The sequence below is a fragment of the Hirundo rustica genome, chromosome 2 (assembly GCF_015227805.2).
Source record: "Hirundo rustica isolate bHirRus1 chromosome 2, bHirRus1.pri.v3, whole genome shotgun sequence".
Taxonomy (NCBI): domain Eukaryota; kingdom Metazoa; phylum Chordata; class Aves; order Passeriformes; family Hirundinidae; genus Hirundo; species Hirundo rustica.
Window position 1 is genome coordinate 43,671,402 of NC_053451.1, and position 22,232 is coordinate 43,693,633.

The 22,232-nt window shown below is 40.3% G+C and overlaps 1 protein-coding gene across 3 annotated transcripts; it reads right to left on the reverse strand.

The window, feature by feature from the left end:
- Positions 1-36: 36 nt before the first annotated feature.
- Positions 37-20,750, reverse strand: POGLUT3 (protein O-glucosyltransferase 3). 3 transcript variants are annotated; one of them, XR_009207529.1, is made up of 11 exons: positions 20,598-20,738; positions 16,280-16,377; positions 15,677-15,874; positions 15,012-15,298; positions 14,033-14,249; positions 12,438-12,634; positions 11,294-11,488; positions 10,166-10,270; positions 5,160-9,317; positions 4,540-4,652; positions 37-876 (listed from the first exon to the last, which is right to left on the reverse strand). XR_009207529.1 is itself a non-coding variant. In XM_040090561.1 (9 exons), exons 3-9 carry the CDS (start codon positions 15,771-15,773, stop codon positions 9,192-9,194), a joined length of 1,224 nt encoding a protein of 407 aa, XP_039946495.1. In that variant the 5' UTR covers positions 15,774-15,874; positions 16,280-16,374; positions 20,598-20,711; the 3' UTR covers positions 6,498-9,191. The 3 variants fall into 3 exon arrangements, 2 of the variants coding, with proteins under 2 accessions (XP_039946495.1, XP_039946502.1); XM_040090561.1 differs by lacking the exons at positions 37-876; positions 4,540-4,652 and having other exon boundaries at positions 6,498-9,317; positions 16,280-16,374; positions 20,598-20,711; XM_040090568.1 differs by lacking the exons at positions 37-876; positions 4,540-4,652; positions 16,280-16,377 and having other exon boundaries at positions 6,498-9,317; positions 20,598-20,750.
- Positions 20,751-22,232: the final 1,482 nt, after the last annotated feature.

Consider the following 22,232-nt stretch of genomic DNA (forward strand, 5'->3'; position numbering starts at 1 on the left):
ACGGGAATTTTTAAATGTAGCAGAGAAAGAAGAAACTTAATTTCATTTTAATTTATTAATCCTTCTTATCATGTAGCATATTATCCTGTATTATTTACTTTATCACAGGTAAAAAATCTCAAACCACCCTTAAGTTCTTTTATTTTAAAATAAAGCTCTAATATATGGTTAGCGCTGTTAGATCAGCTAGATGGATAAAATCAGGTCAATAAAAGAGGAGAAAAGCTGTACTGATTAAGCCAGGAAATACTGTTCCACAAAACCTTTTGCCTTTTAAGTAACAAAGAGTTTCAAAATCCTTGATTGAAGAAGAGGACATAAAGCACAAGACAAAACACACCCTAGATTTGCTGATGATATTGCAACCTGATTTCAAAGACAAAGACTTTGAAACTGTGATCAAAAAGCTGTGAAAGTAATATAAAATCTGTTTGAAAGCAGGCCCAGCTATACTCACAAGATAGCTTTTGAAACTACTCAGGCCAGTTCTAAGAGCCAGCTTTTGCCAGAGGCCTTCATCCCCATCAGTACTCCAAATTAAAATTTATTACAGAAAGCAATTACACGTAATTTCACATTAAATTAAAATGCAAAGCTAAATCCAGACAAGTATTAGTCTGACAATACAGGGAGAATACAAATGTAGGTGCAATAGTATACAAATAAGGCAGCAGCAACTATAAATACGTGGCATTGTTCCATGGAAAAACAGACCCTGTAATAAGCATTGGTTTAACTGAACATCCAGGGGCTGATTTTCCTGCTGTGAGTGAATGCTCGATCCTGGGGAAGTGCCAGGAAAGCTGTCACGGCTCTCAGACCTTGAGATACCAGCCAGGGGAATACCTGCTGGCTCCATGACGGGAGCAAGTGTTCCTGTGAAGTTGAAACACTGATTTTGTAATTCATGATTGGTTTTCTTTGCTTGCTTTCTTTCCCAAAGGAAAATCTATCTCAGCAATTAGTGAACTGCTGATCCTTTGTGAACTGATGATTTTTTTCCAGAAAGGGAAGAGGAGAAAGTTTATAGGTTTAGATTCAACTCAATATAAAGTTTTTGTGTGAAAGAGAGCCTTAGCTTAGTTTTATTTTGCCTTCTTTTCAGGCAACCACTTTTAAGTCTTTGAGCACTATCAGAATATATTTATTTAATCAGAAAATATTTTTTTCCCATACAATTGATTATGGAAAATTTTAACCATTTATTAACTTGGGATAATGTAGCATAGTGATTCACTTCAAGAAGCCTAAAATTAATAATATAGTTAATCAACACAGTTTTGCAGTAAAAGCCAGACCATTTTAAGTGAGAAGCCCCAGAAAAGGTCTGAATTTTTTCTTATTTATTAAATTGGGTTACTTAAGTGACCAGTATCCTATTGTCTCTTTTTCTATAGAACTAAGAGTTTTGCAGGAATAGACCATTTTGCTCTCAGAAACAAGTAGGAGACTACAATCTGACACGATGCAATTTTCAAGGGCCAGTTTGATGAGTTCAGTGGGTGTTGATGTTGCCTCTGTTGCCCTGAAAATGACAGTTTATCATCCACATTCATTGGGCTCTTCATATCTGGGCAGAGGTTGTTAAAATTTTACTTGATGCTGTAACCATGAGAAATAAATCTAACTGACAAGGAACTAAATTTCATCTCCATAGCTTTGCCAGTTATGCATATGATTTATTTGCTTTAGGGTTTTAGCTAGTCTTGACAAATGAAGGAGTAGTTCAAGGGTATTGATTGAGGGGACCAACTGTTAAGCTATCAAGTTCTCAGAAATAGGAAACTCCTTAGCTAGATTTAGATGTCCTGTGTCTTAACCCTAAAGATAAGCAAGCTAATTTTTCCTTTATCTATGAGCAGCAGGTGCTTTTCCCTTAATTTTTTTCATTGGATCAGGTAAGCTTCAAGACCTTATCTATTGTTACAAATCTGAAGGCACTCAGCAAAAATCCAATGCTGTTTACTCTAATGGAACCAGAGTCTGGCCTTTCTATGTGAACGTAATTTGTATTCCCCATCAAAAGTGATTTTTTAATGGCCTCCTTAACAAGATAATTCATCAAGGGACTGGTGACAACTGCACCTAGTAACCTACTTCACAGATCCAGTTTGACAACAACTAGGCATTACTGCATGTCATCAAGGTAGGGTGTAACTTGATATTAAATATAGCAAACACATCTGACAGCAGACCGTAGCTGCTTGAGAAGGTTGAAGGTGGTGACTTCTGAGCACAAGAATTGTTTGGCTTTGGGGTAATACCGACTTGGGACTGGAGTGAACATCTACTGCATGTGAGGGTAGTTCAATGATCAGGAAATTCAAGTAAATGCTTGAGTTTGTGGATGGTACTCAGAGCTGAGTGTTCATGAAGCACTTCCTGAAGACTTTATTTCATTACATTCATAGGACAGGCATATGATGGTAGAGGAGATCTCATTCAAATTGGCATCTTAAGTGAAGATATTGCATGTTCTGAGTTGATCAGTCCAAGTTTTACAGGGAAAAGCTAATTTCCCCATGTCTCTCTCCATTTTGAAATAAAAGATCCAATTGGTAGTGTGTTTCTGTGACTGGGATGTAACTGCAATGAGGGAAATATCTACATATCTATATATCTATATCTATATCTATCTATATCTATCTTGCAAAAGAGTAAATAGCAATAGCCATTAATAATTCCAGTGAACAATTCACTATACATATAGTATTATTCATATTCAGGAAAAAGTCACAGATTTTCTGGATCTTTGGGAATATTTTGATTCGAGACAATATTTCATCACAGGGAAATTTGCCATCCCACAGGTAAACAGAATTTGGAAACTATTTCACAAGAAATACTGAGAATTATTCTGCATCTTATCTCTGTACTAACTGTATTTAAGTATTGCCAAATATTTACATTTGTTAGAAAGTCATAATCTATGTGATCTCTATCACCTTTAATGCTTGGGTTTTTCAGAGTCAAAAGTTAATTTAGCACAAATCAGGTATTTTAAATTCACACCTATATTTCAGGTTCAGTTACAGGAAGTTTGGGATCAGCGTGACTGTTGGTTACCTTACACAAATAAATCTTTCAGGAAACAGAGGAAATACCAAAGTCTAAATGATATGGATCAGTTGTAGTGTGAAAAGGTATGCTGGAATTTGTCATTGAGGGCTAATCCACATTTCAAGTACCTTTGTTCCTAAGGCAGAAGAAAGCAGAATTTATTGGCAGAGATGCAGCTTCTACCAGGAACACACATTCCTGACATTTTCTAAAAAACTCACCTTGCTAAAAAGCCTAAATAAACTTAAGGACATTTGGCAGAATGAGCTGAATCTCTTCACTACAGGATTTTGTTTGATTTCTTACGTCAGATGTATAATGTCTTCTTGATTCTTCTATATCTTATGTTTTAGCACATAAAATCTTACAGTATAATCCAGGCTCTTATTTTCACTGTTTTGAATTATCTAATCTTGGAGATCTCTATCAGTGCACATTAATACAGGACAGGCCATTCCTGAAATATCCCTTCAAACTCATTTTGCTTATAAAGTTCAGTTCAGACTTTGCCTTCACTACAGAGAACATACCAACCTATCTGTAACAGGCATATTTTTTAAAAAAAGAATAACAACTTTTACCTGACCAGAGTGGTTTTTGTTTGGTTTGGGATAATAATGTTTCTTTGTTTTTTCATTCATTAAATGAAATGAACTGCGCTGACAAAACTACCTTCTTCCTGAGGTAAAAGCTGATGGTCCTGAGCAAAAAAAAAATCATCATTTGGAAGCAAACCCAGTTTCCATTCTAAACTGTTTTCACTCTGAGATCAGATTTCCATGGTAAAGTTAATAAGGTACTCAAATTATCTTTCTGTTGCAACAGTGAAAAATTTGGTGAGAGTAGCATGCAAGATGAAATCAGGTGTTGGACCTGCAGGATATTAAGGTGGTAGCAACCATTTTGGTTTATCGTGGGTACCAGTCGTGAGATGGCAGATCTCTGCAGCTGGAGTGGTGAAACAGCTTGGCTGGGCATTTGGGGAGATAACGAATAGGGGCATTTGGGGAGATAATCACAGCTCAAAGTGTGGCTACTGTTGACCCAAAGATAGGTAAAATCATCTGCTAATGGTGAACAACCTCTTTGAGTCGCATAAGCCACGGGGAAGTTAAGGTCTCACAAGTACAGCTTGAATTATCATCTTTCAGACAGGATAATGTACTTTGTGGGGTTTCAGCAGGAAGGTTACCATGTTACACATGTCCTGTATGGGAAGCCCCTTCTGGCGTTCTGCTGGGCTGTCTCGAGTCTCTCCACACTATACTGTGAACCTGCGGTACCGATGGATCCTGACTGTTTTAGTGCTGGAAGCGAGATGGGAATATGTCATGCTCATTCACCAGTGGCCTATAGAGCATGCTGGCATTTAAGCATATGTATGACTTATAAATACATTAATATTCACATTGGCTGCTTAAAATCAATTACTTTGATGGTTCATAACCGTATTCACAACATTTTACAACTGTTTCATACCTGTAAAGTATATATTCAGCTTCTTCAAGGAGCTCATCTTGCACTTTCAGTCCAGGACTGTAATGCCAAATCAATGTATCTCACTTCTGTCAAATCTTCTGTGTACTGCATGACTAGGATATATTGTGATATGTATATTAGTAAGGCAAATTATTATATTATACATATTAATATTATAAAAATATAATTAATATTAGTATATAACTTTGTAGCCTTACAAGCCAACACAAAAATACATGCAAAACTCTGTGAAAGGAGATGTAACCATGAATAATGTCAAAAGCGTGAGCACACAAGGGCTACATTGCCTCTTGGACACACTCAAGAGCTGAGTTCATCCTTCTGCTATGTGACTAGATAAATGCTTCTTGTGTGACTGAAACGTAGTTCATAGAATAATGAACATCTGGAGGTCACGTAGACCAAGCTTCATCTCCTTGGGGATGGCAGTTTAGGATTCTTTTTCCCTTCTATCTAATTGGAATTTCCCATGATACAGCTTGTGCCTGTTGTTAGGATTCCTGCTGTGTCCCTCTGAGAAGCCTTCTCTTTCTGAGGCTGACCTAACCCTGCTCACTCAGCTTGTCCTCACACTCCAAGTGCCCCACTGCCTTTCTCACCTTGGTGGTCCATGTTGGGTGTCAACGTGTTTCTCGTTCCGGGGAGTCCAAGGCTGAATAAGGGACTTCAGCTGCAGCCTCACAACTGCCAAGCAGGTGGGAAGAGGCACCTGCCTTGACCTGCTGGCCACACTCCTGCTAGCACACCTCCTGCTTGTATGATGGGACTCAGTTAAGGAATGTGCTACAGATGTTTAAAATGACTTCAAACAAACATGCAAAAAACCCGTCCTTTTACCCTTATTCTCACAGCAAAATCCAAAACCAGTGCCATATCTGGCTGCAGTCTAGACTTTGCTATGAATGACTCAACACAGAAGCACTGTACTCAAAACTCAAGCATGAGTACTCATACAACCTCATTAAAACGCTGTAAAATTTCTCACAGTCAAGAAGATTCTAGCCGTTAAATCCTGCGAACTTAAACAATAACTTATTAATATAAAATCTTGCACTTCATCACCGCCCTCACAGACAAAATTTTCGCAAAACTGCAGAGCTAAAGGAGCTGATAGTATCGTAGGTTTATATAATGCTTCTTTTCCTTATTACAGTTTCTTTGCAAGCTTCTCAGACGTGCTCCAACAGGTGATGTATGTTTTGCTTGTCAGCTCTCCTCCCTAACTAAATAATTTACTTTGTAATGTAATAAATGTCGGGCGTATGCTTCCCAGCATGGATGCTTGAATCTAACATTCCATCAGACAAGCTTTGATTATAGGGTTTTTTAAATCATGAATCTACAAGGCAGGCCTGGCACAATTCTGTCACGAAACCAGTATATTGGTGATCTTGAGGTAAATGTAAAAAAATACAGTCTAAAATATATATGAAAGTGTATCTCCTTTATGTTCAACAGATTAGGATTTACTAGTTCTCATTTCAACACGAAACTGAGGTTGGGTATTTCCAAATGGGGGAGCCTAAATATATTAGGACCACATATATGATGTAACATAAAAGCAGTGTTCACTATATGAAGCTATGTTAAGGTTGAAGAAATCTGAAAATAAAGAACATTAGGTAAAGAATCTTCTCAACATTTTTGGAAGTCAAACCCCTTCTCTGTGCATTCCTGTGTTTGAAAACATGGGCCCTGAGTTTTAGGACATACTATTTCAAACAAATAAACCTGCCTCCGTCATCACTGGTAAATCCCTGACAAACATAGAACAGGTTTTTATTTAAAAACTATTTAAAAGCTGAAATTACTATAGCAAAATTTAGTACTGTGATATGGTAACAGTTTTCCAAATTACCACCAACAAGAGATTTTTACACCTTTTAACAGCTGCTGTTCAAGAACTACCACAGAATAATACAAAGTCCAGTCTACGCCACTTAAAAATTCTATTTAATGTATGTATTACACTTCACTTGTAAAACCAGGTTTTACTCAATATTTAGCGTTTCCTGCAACACACCAGGCCGATGGGTATCATTGTCTCATCAAACTCAAACAGATCTGACATCTCTTCTGGCCTGGTGAGGAAACAGTTATGATTGTTCTTCATTACAATTTAAATTGCATATAGTAGTACCAATGGAAAGAAGAGAGACTTTGCCTTACCTTCTTTTATCTTTGGAAGAGCTGTAGTTATAACCTGAACTGTATCTTCTCAAATTACTATGAACTTGTAGTAAAAGTTCCACCATCTCTCTACTATTTTTTTAGTTACAGCAAGAAGATTAATACAGTCATATTTTTCAGGGTATTTCTTGCCTGTAAGCTATAAAAGCATCTGTAAGGCACTCTGTTGACAAACCAGTACTTGCTTTGAAGTGACACTTATTACAAAAGCAAGGACGTTTTCTGGCAGAGAGGAATTAAGGGTAGTTCCTTTCCCTTTTTATGAGGGAAGAAAGGAGGGATAAAATATTCACATTTCTTTATATTCATAATTTAAATTTTATCTGATTCTTCCTTCCTTTAAATACTTCTGTTTCAAGCCAGGCAAGTTTTCCTACATATTTCTAAAGAACCATGAAGTATGTGTCATGACTCCCCCTGTTCTCTCCCATTTTAAAAAATATAAATGAATCACTTTTGGACCCTTGATTTGAAATATGTAGAAAACTTTGTTGTTCAAACACCTTTTATGCTTACTTGCCTTTACTGAGCACACCACCTCCATAAACACTGGTGAATATAAAAAGCACACGGCCTAATGGGTAATTTCCCAAAATAAGATCATGTAATACAGTACTAATGACCGTACACATAGAACAGAAGGGGAGCACATACTCATTCTTAAGTGTCAGCTTCAGCAATGGAACCCTGTTCCTGAACTCTGATGTAGAAAATCTTATGTCAGATGAGTTGAACATGTATTTATAGCCTGAAGTTCTAGGACTGATTTTCATTTTAAATAAAAATACAGCCACTATAAATAGGAGTGTTAGAACCAGAACAAAGAGGATTATGGATAGAGCAACATGATACAGGTTCTCTTAACTGGCATAATGTAAAAAATGACTGGACAGTTGCACTGACCTCTTTAGAAAGCTGAAGTTCTTTCCATATTTAGCATACTGCCTTTCCTGCTGCTTTAATGCAGAAATTTTATGTACTTTACAGCGTAGAACCAAGGAAAAAGCCTGCATGACACACAGAGCACTAAATTTTGTGCACCAAATCAATCAGACAAGTCCACTGTCTGAAGACATCCCAATGCTTTTTAGTGTAGTGAGGATTTGGTATCCATGAAAGCTTTTATCTGACCGTAGAGGATCAGGAGCTGCTCAGGTAGCTTGATGTAGCCAAGATGAAAACACAGAAATGGGTGCTTGTGGGCACTGGTCTAGGTATAGGTGTCTCCTGCCAGGACTATTTATGCATTTTGAAGCAGACAAACTTGGGCAAAAATCAACAGAGGTATTCAGAGCTGTGTCCAGGACTAGGATTTTTCTCCTGCCCCATCCAAAGGCAGACTTTATCAGAAAGGTATGACCAGATCCTTCTGCCCTTGTGAATTCTGCATTGCTAGCTCCATGGCTGCAAATGAACTTCAGCAGAAGACCTGAAAACCTCTTGTCCAGTCTGGAGCAGAGGCACCCTCTGGAAAAAATGGCTTTGAATTAAAACAAGGAGGACAACCAGCTTCCCAATTGCTTTACATGGACTCTAACCCCTAGACTATTACACAAAAGGTAAACCTAAGTGGTCTAAAATCTAACAAATTTTGGATTTCACGTAGTCTAGAATACTGTAGATGGTATTGCTGAGCTAAGACACCAGTGTTTCCCATGGCTTGAAATTCCCAAGTCCTTCTGTGGATCTGTGCCTACATTCACAGACAGTCACTGACAGGGAACAGGTCTTTAGAGTGGTGACTCGGCACCCAAAGCACTGTGATTGTGATAGTTACAGAGTCTGTTTTAAAGCAACATTTAATTCTGGTGATTCACAGCCATGCTGCTTGTAAACATATTTTTCTAATCTCTCCCCCTCCTCTCCATTTTCCTCTAAAATTGATGAGTGTTATATCATGTTGTCTGTTACCTGTCATAGACCGCAAAATAATCCGAAAGCAAGACCAGATCTGATATCTGTAAATCTCAAATATTCATTTTGTCTAGTTCGAAAATTGTTTTGTATACAAGAAACAATCTAACACTGAGGTAAACTTTATGAAGAAATCATAACACTGTTTCAACGTATCACAAATGCTCCTTTAGAATAACTTGCACTGACTCATGGCAAGATCTTTTGTGGTGACTAGTTCCTCGTAAAACTTTGGTAAATAGGTCCCATCTGGAACACGAGCAGCTCTGTGCTCTTCTTCCTGCTGATGCAGTACATCAAACAAATCCCCCAGACACTCCCCAGTGCAGGCTCGGTGTGTGTCTGGTGGCGGTCATGGAGCAAAAATTGTGAGAACCAACATCGCAGATCAGAATGAGCATGAAAAAGGGTATGAAAATACAAGAATACGTAACTAAGAATGTCTGCTACTGCATAAGAGTCTTAGATTTCACAGCTTAATTCCTATTCTTGCATTTTAAGTGGGTCATTTTCTCCATCCAGCACAGTTATAGATCTTCCCTTAAAGGCTTTTTCCTGTGGCAACTGCACACTGAGTCCCTGTCATCAGGCTGAGGTACAAGTTCCATTCCGTCCCGTATTTCAGGTTTGCTGGCTTGGCGTTCAGCATAGTTCTGAAATATGTAAACAACATTTAAGAATGCTATAAGCACCAACATATAATTCATGAAGCAGAATTTTCCTCCTCCCTTCCACTCAGAAGCCTACCCTTATCCAGGCTCCTTATGTCATTGTTTACAACCGGTGCACAAGGTGTCTTTGTAACACACCTACTAATAGGCTACATTGCCTCTGAAAACCTCCTTTCATGCTTCTGCCTATTATTATGGTAACTTGAATATTGTCATCATTTGTGCTTAACCACTTTATGCAGATAATGCATAAAAATGTCATTTTTGTACACTGAACAATTCCAAACTTTGTGTTAACCTGTGGCTGGTGAAGCTGACATCCACCTGCACAGCAGCACTGGAAAAAGAAATCCATACTTTCAGAGAGGAGAAACTTCTTTCACTAGAGATTTGCATTTTCTAAGGAAGAAATGACTACTGGGCCTACTTCACCCCCTACACTCTACTAGTCACACTTCTAGAACTTCTTTTCCATATATTCATTGTTTCGTAGTAGAGTAGCTCATGGTGTGAGAAGTATGAAGGGAAAAAGAAAGAAAAATGGATGTACAGATTATTTCCTACAGAGATCTATTGGAAAACAAATCCCAAGTGACAATGGAAACAGGGCTGATTGGTGTTGGGGAAAAAAATATCCTGATTCTGTAAAATAACTATTGTGTCAGGTAGCTTCTTTATTGAGGAAGCAGGGTTTAGCAAAGCTCTTCACACTGATCTCCTATGAATAATATGTACCATGTCTGCTGTCGATCTAAGTAAGGACTGAATACGAAATTTGTAGTAGCAGTAGCAGCTGGGGGCAGAGTAATAAAGTGATCTACTGTCCTCACCTGGAGCACTTTATAATAGTAGCAGTAAAACCTGTGAGGCTGAAGTAATTCTCTTGCCATTAGCTGTCCTTCTTTAGCAATTTTTCTTGCTTCCTCATCATTTTCCTGGAAAATTCAGATGAAACAATTGAATAACAGTGTAATCAGTGAGTTACTCAAAGCCTCAGTAGCATTACAAGTTTTATTAAATGGGCTATTCAAATCTGCAAATTTAACTGCAATTACTGGTAGATTGCAAAGACATTATTAAAATTACAGATTTGTTTAAAAATATTGCATTACTTTTATTGTCACTACTGCTACCTTAGGGCTATCAATAATAACTTCTAAGACTAACTGTACAATTTTGAAAACTCAGTTGATTACTGCTCTGCCGTTTTGTCCAAGCCACAAGCCTCTTCAAAATCAGTTCTGGTATCTCCCAGACCTACTCAGTTTTACAGAGGACAAAATCACAGCTGTTGTTCCGTCCAATGCAATGGAATTCAATGTCTTCTTTTTAAAGATAACTGCATGAATTCATGTACTTATTCTGAAGCTTCTTAGGTCTATGTTTCAAAGCTTTTAGTAGTCTCCTCGGATTCCTTAGGCAGAACTAAAGAATTGTCAGAAGAGAAACTCCTCCTGTGTTTTTTTTAACCTTATCAGCACTTTGACTTAAAGCACAAATGCTGTTTTCAATCACACAATTGTATCTGTTTGCTTACAGGATCCCAGCCTCTCACTCTGAGCATGTTACAGAGAGCAGCAATTTTCTGTACATTCAAACAGAACATGCAGTAACCTCTGCTCTAGTTAGGGCCTAAAAAAGCTATAGCATTAATTAAGTAGCATCTAGGAATCTGGTTGTTTTTTTCACAATTACCTTAGTCAGTATACTAAGGGTCTGACTCATGAACTCTTCTGCCCATACTTAAAATGAACACTTAAGTATTGCCCTAAATGGAGATGGTTACTTCAAATAAGGTCTTCCCATTTTGTGCTAACAACAAAATGTATTTCCTTTATTCCAGGATCTCAACAGACTTCATGCAAACTGTATATGTGTGAATACAAAAGAAGAGACTATTAAGAGAAATGGTTCACATTTGTTTATCACTTTGAAATGGAATCAATAATGGAACTTACCTTAGCCCATTTTATTTTCTCTAGCAAGTCCTCTAAGTTTCTCTTAACTGGAACATAATGTTTCCAAGGTTTTAATCCAATATAAAAGTGTTCATAGTACTGGGAATCTTGCTTCAATACCAGGCTGTCACCCAGCAAGAGGTATGGAAACCTGTAAGCTGCTACGGTGCCGTCTACATTCACTTGGTATTTGTACTATAGTGTGAAGAGAGAGGAAAAAAAGGTGAAGTTTGTATCAGAATGGGAACACTGACTGTATCAAGTATGATTTTAACAGGCAAGAAGTGATCATGTTTGTTAATTTTCATCTTCAAATTTGTTTTAGCATTAAGCACGTGTAGTTTCATGGTCCTCTGGATAACACAGTGGAAAAAGGATTTGTTTCCAGCACGAGGCTGATAGTCAAGAACCTTTGCATCACATGAACTGCCTGATGTGTATCCTATAGAAGTGTTCTGGGATAGAGCAAGGGCTACAGCAGAGAAGGAAATAAAAGTAATCTATACTTCAGCTCAACAGAGTAAATTTATTCTGACTTAATATTATGTAGAATAATCTGAAGTGTATTATTATATAAAATAAGCTGAAACATTATACTAGAAGTAACCATGAATGTACTGCTTTACAGCATTTCTGAAATATCTATCCTCAGAACAGAATTTCAATTGCTATATATTATAATGGCTTTATACAGAACTCTGTCCCCCTTATTTTCTGTATCTCTCTTGCAGTAGAATTTGTTTGTTAAGGTACAACAAAAACACTCACCCATTTTTCTAATCTGTTACTACAAAACTCTTCGTAACATCCATAGTGTACTTGCAATGGATATAAGTTGTGTCCACTGTTTTCATATTTATCCCAAACAAAAGAAACCCTGATGGTGAGAAATCCAATTTCTCAGTCTATTGAAAAATAAAAATAAGCCAAGATGTCTCTCTAAAGGTCTTCCTTGGTTTTCTTTACAAGTGTGTCACACTAGGACATTGATTACAGGTGGTTTACCTACCCTGCACGGACCTGTGCTCCCACAGCAGCGTAATTGTTTTGTTTACTGAAAAGAATTAACAAAAGTAAGCCTTGTCTTTTCAGATGGTAAGAACTTGACAGCAAAACTAATCCAAAACTGTAATTTGATTGCTACCTTAAAGAAGTCAAAGAAGCCCATCAGCTGAGCCTTCCCCAGCTCTTTTTCCTTTTCTCTGAAGAAGAAATATCCAGTTATTCCAGCATCTAGTAGTTCTGGATTTTGCTTGGATAACTTGACAAGATGGAGACGTTCTTCTCGGCTGTCTCGACCTCTGAATAAAGCCCGCTCAGTTTTGTTTTCCCAGAAGGGCCCTGTGAGCAGTGAGTGAGAAGGGAAAAGCAAACAGCAGAGAAATGTTCAGGATCTGTTCAGTGCAAGTAAGGAACTTGGTTTGACAGTGGCATTACACTTGGAGACATGGTAGGACAGGCATGGTTTCCCATAAGCACTTATTAATCAGAGTTAAACTCCCAATTCTGGTTTGAATTTTGGAATGAGAAACTCCTAATAGGAAAATCAGAAAATTGTTTTTCCACTCAACAATTGCGTATTTCAGTAACTTTAACTATCCTGAAAGCTACATAAGGGATTATAATAAAATATGTAAGGAAAATACTAATAATTAAAGCAATTCTCCATCCACAAAGCCTGCCACAATAACCAAATTTCTTTAGTAAAATACACTTCTGTTACTCAGCAATTTAGCTAGGTCCTTGAAGAACCATTTAATGATGCCTCAAAAAAGAAAACAAATGGCTATGTTGTGTCCTCTAAACACTTAGCAAGAGTCTGAAAGACTTAATCTCTGCTTACTGCCTGCTTTTAAAAACATTAACTATGCCCTTCCTCACCTTTCTGCTGAAAATTTCCCTAAAGAACCCAATAAATGGAGTAGTCTCTGACTGCCTCCTAATTGGAAAAGCAGCTGCACTAAATGAGCAAACACAAACGCCTCTACCTGATCATTTAACTGAAATATTTAATATAAAAACTATTAAAGAAAAGAGGAACTGAGAACCAATTAAATTAAAAAAAAAAAAAACAAACAAAAAAAAAACCAACCAAATGAAACTTTCCACTCCAGTTTTACTCCTTAGGTATTGCTTATGCCATTTGCTTAATTCCTAAGTATTTTTTAATTTCCTGGGGGGCGGGGGGGGAGGAAGACACCTGTCAGTAAAGCTGACTCTTCTTTCAAAGCCAGAAAAGCAATTCAGGAGATCTCACTCTGAGGTATTTTTTCATATAGACAATATTTTCTCATTTGAAAGAGGCTGCAGCATAGTATCAGCTTACTTCTTCCAGAATTCAAATTAATTTTTTATAAACAGAACATTGGGCCACAACACAGTCAGGAAAAGGGTTACTATTTGATTAGAAGAAACACATTTGAGTACTTTACTGAGGAGAAAGACCTTTTAATTACATTTAGTTTTCCTTTGCCAGGACAGAGTAGGTATCTTCTGGATACCTTTAACGTAAAATTCATGTTTTTTGCGAACAGGACTTCTTAAATTTTGGGTCTAAATGATACATCTGGTTAGTGGCAGTGTTGAAAAGGGTTTGCAATCTGTAAAGAGTAAGCTTCTTGCACGCAGAGAGGTGCTAGGACACTTTGAATTGAAGACCTTAACACATTATTTGAATGCAAGTTGCTTCTTTGATGGAAATCACAAATTCTTTTTAAATCCTTTTTAAATGTAAGTCACCTGTATTTCCTTGAATGGAAAGGAGATCATTGGTGACTCCCCGTAGGGTTTCCAGAGTTGAGTGGGTTACATCATACGTTGGCAGGACGATATCTCTGGAATCCACAGAGCCACACCAGGAGATGACAGGTACGGGGCCAGGTGTATCATTAGCTTTCTGATGCTCAACTGGCCAGTCTCCAACGTTGAGATAAAACTCCACGTCAGGAAGACGAACCTAAATGGGTACCCAAGAAAGGATAATAACACAGAGAAGCTGTTTGTCACTCTTACATCTATTCCTCAGTTCTCTCATGTCACGCAGACACAGTGCACCTACTGGATAGTTCATAGATCTAGCTGTGATTAATGTATGCATTCCAAGCTTCTGCCCTGCAAGCAAATATGAAAGGAACACCCAGAGGCCACGAAACAGCTTGCAGTTGGGCCTTAGCCGTTGGAGATTTCCCAGAATTTTCATTACTGCCAGGGCCAGCTCCCACACATTACTCCTAACACACAACTGCTGTCTTAATGGAAAAACGAATGTCAAAACTTACTTCAGGAATTATACATCTGAAGGTACAACAATTGCAGTGCTGCCATATCTAAATAGGTTTAGCCTGGACAAGGGACGACTGAGAGGGGATCTTATCAATGCTTCCAAATATCTTAAAGGCAGGTGTCAAGAGGATGGGGCCAGACTCTTTCCAATGGTGCTCAGGACAAGGGGAAACAGGCATATACTTAAACACAGGAAGTGCCATCTGAATATGAGGGAAAACTTCCTTGCTGTGAGGATGACAGAGCCATGGACCAGACTGCCCCGACAGGCTGTGGATATTCCAAACCCACCCCGGAGGTGATCCTGTGCAACCAGTTCTGGGTGAACCTGCTTTGGCAGGGGAGTTGGACTAGATGTCCTCCAGAGGTCCCTTCCCACCCCAACCATTGTGTGATTATGTGATATTTAAGTGTGTGACAAGATCCAAAGCGGTACCTTCCTGGCCAGTGAGAGGAACATTTCATCGGAGAACATTTTGAAGTCCGTGTACTTCCCTAAGGAGCGCCGGTAGATGTGATTATCGAGAATAGTGTAATGAACAATGGCACCTCTTGTTTGGCTGAACTTTGCTGGGATCTCCTTGAGCATTCGCTGCAGGTCAATGGTGGGAAACGAAATGAAGTCTTCTGTAATCTGGGGTTCTTGGGACGGACAGGACATCATGTCCTGCCAGACCTCAGGGTCTTCTTCAGGACAGTCACAGTATTCATGATAAACTGGTCCTGTGGAAAACAAAGCACCCAGAGACTGTATTTGCGATTCTAGAGCACACATAATTTATACATTACAGTGGCTTGGCATTTTTTATACCATGTTTTCTACAGATTTCCTGGGAAATCATCCTTCCTATAATTTCTGGAATTTTGCAATGTAACTGAGAAAACAGCAACGTTCTTCTGTTTTCAGAAATTCAAGACTCTGTGTAATCAGGGTGAAATTATCCTGCTAAATGAAGCTCCATTTCTGTGAAACTGCCAAGTACATGGGGAATTCAGAACTGTTTGAGGTGTCCACAGCTACCACAGCCCAGGTATTGCAGCTTCAAATATATCCTAATTCAGAACTTTGACACAATACATTATATCAAAAAATGCCCTTACCTTTCAAAATATAAGGTGATTGAGCCACATGCTGATCACCATAAAATATCTCAATTTTTAAGCCTTTTGTGACACTTCCATACATCCGATACCGCATAAGGAATGTACCATCATTTCTATCCAAAGGCCAAGGGGTGTAAATTCTGGTGACTTCTTTTGGAGAGAGTGCTTTAATTACCACTCTAAATTGTGTTCTCCCTGGCAAGAGGAAAATAAACCAGACAAAATCACTTTAAGCAATTAGAATCACATCTAGCAAACAAAGGTAAGGAGCAAACTCCAGTGAATTTAGACCATGGAATTTAATTTATTTTTCACTACAATTCTTTAATTATACCAAGATGGTAAAACTAGTTTCCAGTGATGAAATACCATCCTACCGAATATTCTTAGTCATTGCACACCTCTAAATGGAAAACCTGCAGGTGTAGATAAAAAGTTGAATATTTGATTGCAAGACAGAAGGAAAGGCTAACAGTATTTTGAAGCTAAGATTAGGTTTTATTCTAAGTTTTCAAGTTAGTGCTCTGAGGAACAATAATTTCCTCTAGAGTTAAGAAAGACAGGAAACCAATTAAAGTAACAGGAGAAAAGAATACTTGCCAGCTTGTGGAAAAGCAGATGCAGCATGCAGGAGTCACATACAAATTGTTCAGCTTTGGGCTGCTGCTGACTGTCTTGCACATTTAAAGTCCCAGCTACTGAAAAGCAGGGATAAAAGAATGATAGTAGAGATGTTCCCTGGACATCTGTCTGACCTGTGCTCTAAGATCACTAGCATTTCATCATTAACGCTCTAAGATATGGGATAATTTATGGACAATATGAGTATGCATAAACATAAATGTTGTATTCTTTAATTCTATCACAAATGGTCATTGTCAACTTCATTAATAAAAAAAAAAAAAGAGGGGGACAAATTATTCATGAAGTGTGATAGTCTAAGCATTGTGAACCAAGCAAACACAACAAATGTACCAAGTAGTACACAGAAAAAAAATGAAACTGAAAAAATCCAGATAAAATCAAGATGTTACTAAAAATGACTCATATGTCAGAGTTAACTCTATACTCTGCATCCACAGATCAATGCACTGATGTGGTAAGTACCAGATTTTTAATGATCAATCACATCTTCCTTAGATCACTGGATCTTGAAATTTGATTAAAGTCAAATACTGTGCAAGACTATTCAGATTAAATTACTTTCCTGAAGGAATGAACATCTCTTCCTCTAAAGTTGTGACTGCAAGTCACAACCACCATTTTTAACTTGCTTCATAGTAGCTGACTTTAACCAAGAACTCTCTCTCTCTGATTATCACCTAGTATTATTTGGATGAAGAAGTATTCAAACCTGAAGCATGTCATGAGGTTCAAAAAGAAAACAGTTTCCTGTTGGTATCATGTCTTTGTCTCCCTGTACCCATTTTATTAAACAGTATTTTTATTGGGCATAGTGATTTCCCGCTGAAGAAAAGTAAGTTTTCAATTGTCATAAAAATGAGTGAATATTGAAAAATCACAAGTCAAATATTACTGAATTTTATATCTTTGTCCTCACCTATGGGAAATAACTACATGGGTCTTTTTCCCTGCTGGTTATGAATGTTCTGCTCTAGACATGAGGAGCCCTTGATCTACCCAAAGGATATGTTAGTTTTAGTTGGTGGCACTTCAGACATAGGGATCATTTGATAAGGGAAGTGACTGACAACAAAGCTCTCTGGGAAAAAGCTAACTCCACTGAAAGTCAAGGGGAAGAAAAACGAGATCAAGTATTTCATGTAAGTACAAATAATTCATCTGAGGCAACAGACTTCTTGTTTGTGATTTACAACATTCATTGTGTAATGGAGCCAAGGCCTCTACTGCATACTTAACCGTAACAGCTTTTTCTGATTTTTATTTTTTATTTGGAGGAAGTTACCATGGTGCTTTCACTCGCGTTTTTTTGTTTCTCTCAATCCAAAGGAATTACAAAAGAAAAATGTGTCCTTGTTGAATCAGCACTGCTAGTACTTCTCTGTTACCCTGAAAACATGTCTGGGACAGCATTTAGGGTACAAAATAATTTCCCAGTACTGAAGAGAGACTAAAATACAGACAGAGTCAAAATGGGATATTTTAAGAAATCCAGATAATGACACATGCTTTATGTATTTCTTTTCTTCTGTGCAGCTTGCAAAAGAGGTACACCATGCATGGAGGAACAAGTAATGAAATGGAGGGAAAGAGGGAAAAGGTAACAAGATACTGATTTAGGCAAATTGCTAGAGAAGAACAAAAAAAGCTAGTCACTCTGTTTCTGACATGTATGTTGAAGAGAAATCAAAAGATCTGAAAAGAAGATTGTTTTGATTCACCTGTTTTACTGAAATTGTTGCTGGCTACTCTCACAGATGGAATTCACAAAATCAACAGAGTCACTAAAGAGACACACAAATGATTAGCCTACACTTTCAGAGAGTTGGATGCAAGAGCGTATATCCAGTAAAAAACAAATACAGGTCTTGTGCGTGACCATCACAAAAGCCCAGGGACCAGGGTCAGCCAAAGAGCTGAAGGGAGGTCCTGCAGTGCCCAGGTACGAAGGCGAGTGAACTGAGATGTACAACTCTGTTGGGCAGCACTGGAACGAGAGCTGGAGGAAGCACGCTCTGCTCTTTGAAAGCATTTGGTGAACCCTGCGAGAGTACCTGGGAGGCCTTGAAAAACATTTGTTAGCAGAGCAAGCAGACCATCTGAACAACAGCGAGCAGCTGATTTTATCATGGTCAATAGTATATAAAGACATGGCTGCCAGCTGTTAAACCTAGGATAATACCTAGCAGAAAAGAAGGATAAGGCGTACCCAGGTACCCAAAGGAAAAAAGTCTATGCAGTTTATACTAAAAGAAAGTTCTGCATTTTCAGCAGGGATTTTCTTAATCTTTGAAGTAATTTTTTAGGGAAATAATGAATTCTGCATTGTTTGACATCTTCCCACAAAGGCAGTTCAAACAGATACAGCTCTGGGTTGAAATTCCACTGTAATGTGCAATGGTGCATATCACTTCCGGTGAACAGACCTGACATTCAGAAAACAAATCTGGATTAAAAATCAACTAATTATGCTATACAAGTTTTATAATGGATCCCAGTAAGTCCTGACCCACTTAACTGAAATTCTAATGCACACAAAACCCAATTTAATAGATTTGGAAAATCTATTAAATTTCACAAATGTGATGCCTTAATTGTAGCTCTGCTGCTCTGATCATAGCGTTCCTGTTTTGCAATGGAAGGGATAATGTGGATTTTTTGCTATCTCAGCAGGTATATTTTGAGATGTATTTAGTTTATACTGGAGAGTGGTGCCTGAATAAATATTGTTAATTGTAATTCTTAATGACATTTTACAGGAAGTTTACAGCCAGGGTCTCTACGAATACTTTAAACAGTGCTCATGCACTGGAATACAATCAACTCTACCACTCATTTTTTTTAAGGATCCTTGCCACCCTCCTAAGCAATTCTTGGCATGGGACAGCAGTTAGCACAGGCCAAGGCAACAGCTCTTCCCTGCTGGCAGCACACATGCTCTGTCTTTGACTGGAGGCCACAGCAGGTCATGGGATGAATGAAGATCACTCCATGCCAGATGGCATTGGGGCCTGGAAACTTTCCTGTGACACTGAATTTATTAACCTAAATATGAACACACTGCAATCAAATCTAGGCTCTCAGTACCCATGTCCTACCAGTTTATCTTGGAGGACTTAAACCGGCATGAGAATCCAGCTGAACTTCACACCTTTTCACCTTTAGCAACCTGTTGTTTGAACCCAAGGCTCTCCCTGTGCAGCTGCTCTCAGCCTCCCCTGTACTGACAGTGAGCACGCAGTCGCATTCTGGACTGCAATTACAAAACTGCGCTGACATCCAGCACCGAGCTGCAACAGCAGATGGAGAAAGTCCAGACCTGAAATATCTGAAGTATCCAAGCTTCTGTCACACTGAAGATATACCCTGTATAATATAAGTCTGCTCTTTAATTCTGCAAGCAGCAGCTTTCTAACAAGACATGAAGAGGCTGTGCATACTTGGTAGCTGCCCTCTCAGTACCATCTCTGTGAACAGTAAATAATATACAGCAGATTAAGTAGCTTCTCCCCTATGTTAATTAGGAACACAGGATTTCCTCTAGGGCTATCTCAGGGTTTATCTTCATTATGGAATCTGTGACACAAAAGCTATTTTTATTCCAAATTTAAACTACTGATATAGAGTGTGTGGAGTTAACTTGCAGCAGCAAACAGCTGACTGGCATCATAGCACTGGCCTGCAAGAACAAACCCAATTCCTACCCTTAGGAGAAGTGTCATAGGATGGTTTGTGCTTGTGCTGAGTAAACAACAAATGAAAATTACTCCTTAACGGAGCAGCAGTAGGATAACAGAGCCCAGAGGGCTCTGCTAACTGAGACAGAAATTTTAAGCAACTGGTGTGTGTGCGGCATTAAAAATAATTACGTTACCACTTCTCAGCTGTGTACTGGGATTTTACGTCCACTAGCTCCAGGAGCACTGGTTCTTTCCGAGCTTGCTGGTTCTTTGCTGTAAATTCCATACTGTTTGGAGTACACTACTGGTGAGGGCGGAGGAGGCACTGGGCAGCACCAGAAGAAAGGAAATGTCTGCCCATGTGCTCCGCTTGCCATCCCGCGTGTCCCGGCCAGCGCGGGACCGGGCGCGGGGGGCAGCAGCCCGGGAACAGCCACCGCACGGAACAGGGAAAGGAAGGAAGGAAGGAAGCAAGGAAGGAGGAGGGGAAGAGGGGAACGGGTGGGCACCTCCAGGCAGGTTTTGCGGCGAAAGCGCAGCCCGGGGGCAGGGTGTGCATTCCGCGCCCCTCCCGCCCCGGAGCACACGAACGGTACCTGGCGGGGAGCGGGAGAAGTTGCGTCCGGCCGCGCTGACCGCCTGGATGTAGAAGTACCGCACGGGCACGGTGAGCCCCGCGTCCAGCCCGGGGCCCCAGGCCAGGCTCCGCTCGGCGCTGACGGGATCCGCCGGCTCCGCCGGCCGCAGCAGCGGCCCCGCGGCGCCCAGCAGCAGCAGCAGCAGCGGCGGCGGCAGCAACAGCGGCAGCGACGGCAGCCCGTGGCCCCACATGGCCCCGGCGGCCCCCACCGAGCCCGCTCGGAGCGGGGTCCGGGGCCTCCTCGGGCCCTGCGCGGCCCCCGCCCGCTCCCCGCCCCGCGGGGCGGCCCGACGGGGCCGGGGCCGGGTAGAGCCGGGGGGAGGCGAGGGGAGGGCCGGCCGTCCCCGGGCGGCTGAATCCGGCACCGCCTTTCCTCGTTGTCCTCCTTCTCCGGCCGTCCCGCCGTGTCCCCAGGGAGGTCGGGGATGAGAGGCTGCCCCAGCCCGGGCCGTGTGCGCCGGACCGCGCCGGCGGCGGGACCGCGCCTTGCCCGCGGGGCTCAGGCACGGAGCGGGCTCGGAGCCGTGCACTTGCCCGGAGCCGCGGAAAATACAGCACAGCCGCTGTGAGAGCGGGGAGCGGGCTCGGAGCCGCTGCGTGCCTGTCCCGAGAGGTTTTCCTGCCCTTACTGTGCGCGCTTTGCGGGACGCGCTGAAGAGCAGATGATAGCGGGTATCGCACCCTCCTCTCAAATAACACGTTACCTGTGGGTTAGGATGCAATTCAGCCGGCAGCTGAACAGCTGGCCTGGAATTTGAAGATGAAAATACCGTCTTTTTCTATAGGTTAGTGTTACTGCCTTGTGTCAGCGGATGTACAGAGATTGCTGTAAAAGGAAAATGCCCCCAAACCCGGACATAATTTAAAACACATGGTCCCCTGTCACTGGGCTCAGCTCCCTGTCCCCAAGAGGAGGCTCAGCCACGCATCCACGCCCTGGTGCTCCTGAGGTGCTGCTGGTGGCCCTCATCTGTGCCGTGATGCTTGATAAGGGGGGAAAAGGCATCATAGTATTATCCTCTAGAAAATGTGACTACAAAGTAATCTCATAGATTTAAAATGCTGGGATACAAGTAAAGAGGGTAAAGCTCCAATGATTTGTCTCCTAAGGTTGTTTAATCATTTTTAGTATTTGCTGCTACTGTGAAGTGTTTCAAGATTTGAGTACATGGGAGGGCTTACAAGGCTGTAGGAGAATTAAATCAATATTCTGGGCAAGCCTGGATTTTCACATGCAAAGCAATGAGAGCACAAATGAATTCTGCCTGGTTTTGAATAACATGAACTTCAAGTCTCTGTGCATACTGACCATGAAAAACAGGTTCCTTGAAGAAGGAATTATCGAGTCTGGTTTCCTCCTTGCTTTTGTCTTTAGGCTCTTCAATTCCCTCACTTCAGATAGCCACAGATCTACACTGACATACCATGTGTGATACTCTCAACAGGTGAGAGAAAACTTGTGTAGTGTTGCAGGGTACAGGGCAGGGCTGAGGTCAGGCAGGGACATCAATCTGCAGATGGGGATCAGTCCCTGTGAGGGGAATCGGGGTCAGACACTGCTCTGGGATAGCTGCCTGTCCTGGGGTTGTCA

What these genes read in the sequence shown, in the direction of transcription:
- POGLUT3 (XM_040090568.1), bottom strand. Translation starts at nt 15,773, where the DNA reads ATGCGGTATCGGATGTATGGAAGTGTCACAAAAGGCTTAAAAATTGAG. An exon ending in AGAAAATAAAATGGGCTAAG is followed by an intron (nt 10,271 to 11,293) that starts GTAAGTTCCATT and finishes TGAATTTTCCAG; the next exon opens with GAAAATGATGAGGAAGCAAG. An exon ending in ACTATTATAAAGTGCTCCAG is followed by an intron (nt 9,318 to 10,165) that starts GTGAGGACAGTA and finishes TACATATTTCAG; the next exon opens with AACTATGCTGAACGCCAAGC.